We start from the raw sequence: 7598 nt of genomic DNA on the forward strand, positions 1-7598 counted from the left end.
ACCCAGCACGGGCAGTGTGAAGGCTGGCACCCAGCAGGGGCAGTGTGAAGGCTGGCACCCAGCACGGGCAGTGTGAAGGCTGGCACCCAGCACGGGCAGTGTGAAGGCTGGCACCCAGCACGGGCAGTGTGAGGCTGCAGGTGTGCGCACACACGGCTTGCATGCGGGGCCGAGAGGACTCCGTGTTCCACAGTGAGGGTGAAGCCTCCTGAAAATCTAAGCACAGGCTCTCCCGAGCCAGCAAGCAACATCAGGGGGCCCACTGTCTCCTCTCTGGGAGGCCGGGGGCTTCGGTCAACCCCCAACACTGCTCCCTCTTCCTCCAGGAGGCTTATCTCTGGCCACCCTGACCCCTGCTTCTCTTCTCACGTCTCTTCCGACTGGACACTTGGACTTGGATGTCATCACTCAATGGGGTCTTGCCATGTCTCCTACGAGCTTTGCTCCCACACCTTGTTGGGTCCTTCTTAACCCTAGACACCCAAAGACTCAAGAACGTTGGAAACTACGATGGGTTCCCCTCTCACCACAATCTGAATTCCATGCCGGCTCTGGTGACCAGGACTGGGACCCCCACAGTGCTCACGGCAGTGATGGTGCTGACTTGGGGGAGGGGAGGAACGGGGTCATCAGTGCCAGGCCTAGAGCTAAGGGAGAGGGTCCCCAAAAGCCCAGAGGCTAATTTGCATATGCCTGTTTCCTGTCTTTCACTCAGAAACATCCCCCCAGGCCCTAACTTCCTGTGATTCTGTTTTTCTTGTCTCTGGTTCACTGACTGCTACACCCTGAAGTTTAAATACAAGAGCCAGTTTCTTACAAATATCTGGCTCTGTGCAAATCCTCCGAGATGGCTCTTCGACCCTGCAGGCGGCCAGCGGCAGCCCCGTGGTCCCTGGCTTGGACGCTCACGCCCAGAGCGACCACACGTGCAGGCACCAGAGCACGTGAGGCGCTGACACGGGCCCGGGGACACCCTTCCCAATGAGGGAAACACGCCTTGAACTTCCACAGGGCCCTGGTCTGAGGAACGCTCAGTCAGAAACTGCCTCTGGGAAAGCTCCGTCGAGGGGACCCTGAGCTCGGGAGGGAGGCCCTGAGGCGCTAACGTGCACCGTCTCCAGGTCACGGACACTGAGCCAAATACAGAAAGGAGCATCTAGGCCCGTCCGGGTCCCCACAGGACAGGAAATAGAGGTGGGCCTTCCGAGCGCTCGAGTTCTTCCTTCTATTTCTGTAGACGTGCTGCAGCGTGACGTCCTCGCTCTCTGACACGCCGCTCGCTGCCTCTCGCCTCTGAGCTGGAGTCTTCCTCCGATGAGAAAACATCTCCAGTGACGGTCCCTGACCTGGTCCTCATGCTGCTGGGGCTCATGCTGTTGATGTGCGGTGAGCGGGGCGTCCGGGCGGGGGCGGCGAGCGGGGCGTCCTAGCGGGGGCAGGGCTCTGGCCCCAGCCCCTCCCAAGGCCTCCGCCGAGATCTCTGCTTCCGAGATCTCCTGCACTGAGAGAGGCGGAGGCCTCTGCCTCCAGCCGGCAGCTCCGAGCCAGGCAGCAGGTGGGAACTACTGGAAAGCCAAGGGTTTGAAGAAAACGGTCACTTCGGTTCCTACCTCGCAGGAAGTGTTCTCTGTCTGTCTTTCCTTCCAATGTGAAGTCTGTTTGTCCTGGCTATTGCTGATAGTCCCAGGGATAATTCATACACCAAACTGGACCTCCCTTGTCCTTTATCCTGTGTCCTCGCCGTCCCCCCCCCCCCGTTCCTGCCATCTAACCTAGAATTTATCACCAACAAGTGTTTGCTTTCAAAATCCCTGTTTTGGGCACCCTCACCCCTGCCCAATGGCCACTCTTCAACCCCCCAGAGTGATTTTCATTGCCAGGCACTGCGCTCCGTGCCCCCCACCTTAGGTTCTGGGGCTCCAGGCTCCCAGGTCCTGCCTCCACCTCTCTCCTGGGAGCAGCCTCCAATCAGCCCACATCTGCCCCTTCACACAAAAGGCACCATCTCATTAACTCATGTCCCTTTCAAGGCAAGACCTGCCTCTCAGGGGCCCCGGCAGGGCCAGGGACTTCCTGCACCTGCTGGTCCAGCCTCACACCTGGACGGCTCCCTCCCACCTTCTCCGTCTCCTCAGACTTCTCCTCTTAGGCTCAGCTTACGGTCTGGCTGCCTGTGTCGCTGGGAGATGGAAGCCATCGGAAGGGAAGGTCCTCGCCTGCCCGCGGCTGTGCTCAGATCTATCGCCCACCCCTCACCTGTCCTCCTCCGGCCCGCCCTGTCCCTGTCCCTGTCCCCACGCAAGACGGGCCCCTCCCTCGTCACCGGGTCCCAGACGCTCCTGCTCTCCCAGAACCTTCCCTCTGCCGACAGCGCGATCCTTCCTTCTCGGTGATTCCCACCGACTTGCAAACACGCCAGACGTCCTTCCTCTGAGACAACGGAAACGTGCCCTGTGGCCTCCTGCTCCCCTTTCCCAGAGTCCCCGGGGAGTTGCTGGGCTTTGCTTCATCTCCTGCCCTTGTTTGGAGCTTATTTTTAACTGACGTGACAGGGGCGCCTGGGTGGCTCTGTCGGCTGAGCGTCCGACTTCGGCTCAGGTCATGATCTCACAGCTCGTGAGTCCGAGCCCCGCATCGGGCTCTGTGCTGACAGCTCGGAGCCTGGAGCTGCTTCTGATCCTGTGCGTCCCTCTCTCTCTGACCCTCCCCCGCTCATGCTTTGTCTCTCTCTGTCTCTCAAAAATAAATAAATGTTAAAAAAACTTAACTGACGTGACAGTAAGATTCACGTCTCGGATGCACCGCCCAGGATTCCGCAGAGGGACTGGCAGTCACGTGGCCGCCAGCCCACTCACCACGTGAGCATCTCTAGCACCTTGACCGCTTTGCCGTCAATCCCTCCCGGCCCCTAGGCCCTGGCGTCCGCTGGCCGGTTCTCGGGGCTCACGGGCCCCCCTCGCCCTGCCCTGGGCCACGGCTGTCCATCCTTCGTCCCCAGCGCTGTTCCCGCTGGGGCCGGCAGCCGCTCTGCGTTGGCCCAGCCCAGACTCTGTGTCCCTTTTCCTTGTCCTTGGCCTCTTGGGCACGGCCCTTCTCTCCCTCTTCCAGAAACTTCTTCCGGTGACCCCTGGACACCACCCTCTGCTGGTTTCTTTCTAACTCAACCCCTGCTGCTTCCTGAGCTTCCAGTGTTTGGCTTTTCCAAGGTTGGTGCCCAGACCTGGCTCTCCTCCCCCGCCCCTGCCCGCCCACCCCGCACTCACTTCCCGGCTGCACTGTTCAGGCCTTGAACTCAGGCTTCATCCCCCCGCACCGGTCTCTCCTCTGAGCACCTTTCATGCAGTGAGCAGCCGCTCAGCCATCCAGGAGACCCCAGACACTCCACACGGCCACACAGACCTTCTGATGTCCCGTGGGCCCGCCCAGCTCAGCTTGCTCCCCTGGGGACCTCTCCACGCCCGGGAGTGTCACCTCGTCTCCCAGAAGCTGCGGCCCAAAACGGGGGAGTTATAGATTTCCTCTGTTTCCTCCACACTTGAACTGCACTCGAAAGTAATTCTCATTGATTCCACTTTCAAATTTCTACTGGAATCTGGCCCTTCACGGGCGGCACTGCCCAGGCCACATGCATCCCCAGCTCCCAACTGACTTTGCCCTGAGGCCCTCCTTACCTGTCCCGCATGACGGCGGTCCGTCCTCCTCTCATGAGAGCGAGCTTCCAAGTGTAAGTTGGGTCAGAGCTGTCCACAGCTCCCAGCACACCTGGAATGAAATCCAGGCCTGGCACCACGTCCGGGAAGCCCTCCGTGGCTGGCTCCGAGTACCTGCAGGTGCCACAGCAGTTCCCGCTGCTGCCCCTCTAACAGCTCCGGGGGCTCCTCCTTCCACAGTGGAGCCCATTCCTTCTCTGGGCCTCTGCATTGTTCCTTCTCTGTGGGGGGTGCTCTCGAATTCCGAATTCTGTTCTGTTTCCTACCCAGTTGGCATGGATCCAAATAGTCAAGATCACCTAGTGATACTCTGTAACTTATTCCTGAGCTTTATCTTTTTGTAAGTTTGTTTGTTTGTTTGTTTTGAGAAAGGGGGAAAGAGAGAGAGAGAGAGCAAGGGAGTGGGAGTGAGTGGGGGAGGGGTAGAAAGAGAAGAGAAGAGCGACTCCCAAGCGGGTTCCGCGCTGCCGGCCCAGAGCCCGACAAGAGGCTCAAACCCACTGGAGCAGAGTCAGGGGTCAGATGCTCCAAGGACGGAGCCACCCAGGCGTCCCCGGGCTTTACCTTCCCTCCAGCACTGACCACTCTCGGAAATCAGACTACATACTGACTTTTTAATCGGTGTTCACATTCGCTCGGGCAACAGCGTCCACGTGCAATGTGTGGCACTCAGGCAGCCCTCAGCAGGATTCGGAGGACGGAGGAGTAGGAGCCGTGACGGGCATGCCTGCCCCCATCCGCTCCATTCTCCTACCTGCAGAACGCACTCTTCAAAGAAGCACTAAAGCTAAGAAAGCAGGCTAAATATGTCATATAGATAGTGATCATGAGGCAATACTGGATATGAAATAAAGCCCAGGCACTTTATGGCTGTCGGCTTGTTTAATCTTCACAAAAACTCTGTGAGGCAGGCCCATTATCTCCTCCATTCTACAGAAAAGGAAATAGAACACAGAGAGGTAAAGCATTTTCCCTGAGGAAGCACAGCTAGTAGGGGGAAGAGCCAGGATGCAGGCCTGTGCCTTCTGACCGAGAGCCCACATCCCCCAGAATCTTCTGTTCTTGGTCATTATGTCTGTGGTCAGATCCCTGGGATAGGAGAATCTTTAGGGAAATCAGAATTCCTTCTCTGGACCGCCTCTGCCGGGAAGCTGGTGAATAAAGGACATAGTGTGTGTGGTGTGTGTGTGTGTGGTGCGCGTGTCTGTGTGTGTCTGTGTGTATGTGTCTGTGTATGTGTGTGTGTGTGTGTCTGCCTCTGTGTGTGTGTGTGTGTCTTTGTGTCTCTGTGTGTGTGTCTGTGTGTGTGTTTGTCTCTGTGTGTGTGTGTCTGTGTGTGTGTCTGCCTCTGTGTGTGTGTGTCTTTGTGTCTCTGTGTGTGTGTCTGTGTGTGTGTCTGTCTCTGTGTGTGTGTGTCTGTGTGTGTGTCTGTCTCTGTGTGTGTGTGTGTGTCTGCCTCTGTGTGTGTGTGTGTGTCTCTGTGTCTCTGTGGTGTGTCTGTGTGTGTGTCTGTCTCTGTGTGTGTGTGTCTGCCTCTGTGTGTGTGTGTGTGTCTGTGTGTGTGTCTGTCTCTGTGTGTGTGTGTGTGTGTGTGTCTGTGTGTGTGTAGCAGAACCCCAGCCGTTCTCACTGCGAGTCGGCCAGGCGGGGGGAGGGTCACCTGGACTTTGAGGGAGGGACGAGCCGGAGACGCAGTCATGAACGGAGGCACCATGTCCTAACCACGGAGGGGGCAGTGATGGGAAATGAAGGTGGGAGAGGAGCAGGGGCGAGGAAGGAAGGAAGGAGGAGAATGAAGAGGCAGGAGCGAAGGGGAGAGGGCAGGGGGGTGGAGGGGAGGTACGCCTGGCTCAGACAGCACTGATCTCTCCCGAATTCTCTCCTAGCCCCGCCCTTCGAACTAACCGGTGAGTAGCTCTCCGCCCCCTCCCCTTTGCGGTCTCTGGGAATCTCGTCGCGGGGCCCCTGCAGGAGGCCTGTGGACGCTGTCTGGCATCTGGTGACAGCAGGCCAGCATCTGCACCCGACACGTGCCGGCTCCTCTGGGGTGGCCAGTCTGGCTCTGACCTCAAATCCAAGGTCCTCTCCACGGGAAGTCCCAGCCCGGGAAGGGAGATGCTGTTGCACAGGGAAGTCAAGAATCTGCACCCCCCGTCTCAGGGGTCCCAAGGCCCCCGTGTCTTCCTGGCTGGGTGCTCCCCAGGAGCACTGCAGGAACCGTGGCCACCGCACGTCCTGGCCAGGTGCCGCTCTGCCTCCTCCTCCAGCCCCGCTCTGCACCCGCAGCTGTCAGAGGCCGCGACTTCTCTCTCAGAGTGCTCTCTGGAAACGCCGCTCACTCTGACCCTGATTCGAAGTCTGACCTTTCCTGGAAGAGAGGAGGAAAGTTTCCCCCCGGAAGGAACCTTCCACTAACTCGTGTTTAAGTCCAGGACTCGCCAGGACTGTGCTCTTCTGGACAAAGCACTGTCCGAAGCGCTGGAGGTCCTGCGTCCTCAGGGACACGGTGCACGCACAACCGGGGACACAGGCCTCTGGGGCCGATGGGCAGGGGTGCTCAGAACCAGCCCAGCCTCCCGGGATGTTCCTCCGAGGTTCGTCCAGGTGTCATCCAGGTGGGACTCAGGCCGTGGGTTTGTGTGCTCAATCTGAGCATAAGCAGACATCCAAAGCCACACCCAGAAGAAGCAAAACTCCCGCTGCCAGGAATTTGCCAGGTGTTTCCGGGACACTTAACAATGACCTGAGGCAAGCTCTGAGCTCAAGGCTGAGCTGCAGCCCTCACAAACGGCCCCGTCCAGGATCCTACTCTGCGCCCACCTGCCCCGTTCAGAGGAGTGAGGCGCAGGGGCCTGGAAGCCTTTTCCGTTCCTCTCTCTGCTCAGCTCAAAAGCTGTGCTGTCCTCCGCTTGTGGGGACCGCAGTTTCCAAGGAGCGAAAACGCCTCCGACCCCCAGCACAGAGCAAACATTGGGTGCCAACGCTGGGATCGAGTGATTTTTTGAGTCTCCAGGTAAAGCATTCCAGGAGCGAGGTTTGAGGACGGCAGAGGTCGGAGCAGCGGCCGCCTCTCAGTGATCTGGGACACGTGGCACTTTTAGCTGGTGGGGGGAGCAAGGCTTTTCTTCGGAAAGTTCCTAACCTTCCCTGAAGAGGAGAGGCTCTGAGCGCTCACTAAACCAATGTCTCAGGAGCCAGTGAGCTCAGGGACTCAGGGGTTTCACGGGCGCTGCCGCTGGGCAGGAAGAGGTGAGGGGAGGCAGAACGCAGCTTTGCCCCCCCAACCATGATCCACCCGGAGAAGACCCTCTACGGCCGAAAAAGGAGGCGTCCCTGAGCTCACGGTGCAGATGGAAATTGCTCTTCCCCATCAAGCCTTCGAGGGAGGTTTGCACGCAGTCCCAGAGCCAGGGAGCCCGGGGCAGGCGAGCGGCGTTTTCCGGCGGGTGCACGCCTGTTACACCCCCCAGTGGGCAAGGGAGAACCCGTAAAGAAGGCATCCAGGGCCTCGATGACACACGTTCTCCTTGGAAGAAATAGTGTGGCTCTGGGACGCCAGGGGAGCAAAGCAGAAGAAAAGTGACCAACATGATTTACAACAAAGAATGAATGAAACCCACTCACTTTCCTGAAACGACAGGCTTCACCACCTCCAGTTACAGCCGCCAGCGCCCTGCCCCGTCCCGGAAGCTGTGTGGTTAGTTCATGTCAGAGCGTGAGAACCAAGCAGAAGGCAAGGGTTGTCCTACGGAGAGAGGAAGTGCTGCGTGGAGGGGGGGGTAGTCAGGAGGGGGCACGCCGGGGTGCGGGGTGGGCTGGGGGTGCGCCGGGGTGTGGGGTGGGCTCCAGGGGAGGGTGCGCCAGGGTGTGGTGGGGGCGCTGGGAGCA

At 59.0% G+C, this 7598-nt stretch overlaps 1 protein-coding gene and 1 long non-coding RNA gene across 12 annotated transcripts in view; one reads left to right on the forward strand and one right to left on the reverse strand.

The window, feature by feature from the left end:
• Nucleotides 1-6: 6 nt before the first annotated feature.
• On the reverse strand, nt 7-7400 carry LOC115288518. Its single transcript, XR_003907045.1, has 3 exons — nt 7335-7400; nt 3672-3762; nt 7-1565 (listed from the first exon to the last, which is right to left on the reverse strand). It is a non-coding gene; the product is annotated as an uncharacterized LOC115288518 (long non-coding RNA).
• FCRL1 (Fc receptor like 1) overlaps nt 807-7598 on the forward strand; it is a 17599-nt gene continuing 10807 nt past the window's right edge. For 7 of the 11 annotated variants that reach the window (XM_029935884.1, XM_029935885.1, XM_029935882.1 and 4 more), the window contains exon 1: nt 5626-7407. In XM_029935884.1, coding sequence (XP_029791744.1) covers nt 7320-7407 — 88 coding nt within the window. In that variant the 5' untranslated portion in view covers nt 5626-7319. The other 4 variants (XM_029935880.1, XM_029935881.1, XM_029935879.1 and 1 more) reach the window with 4 other exon arrangements.

This window comes from Suricata suricatta, chromosome 3 (genome assembly GCF_006229205.1).
Source record: "Suricata suricatta isolate VVHF042 chromosome 3, meerkat_22Aug2017_6uvM2_HiC, whole genome shotgun sequence".
In the NCBI taxonomy this organism is placed as follows: Eukaryota; Metazoa; Chordata; class Mammalia; order Carnivora; family Herpestidae; genus Suricata; species Suricata suricatta.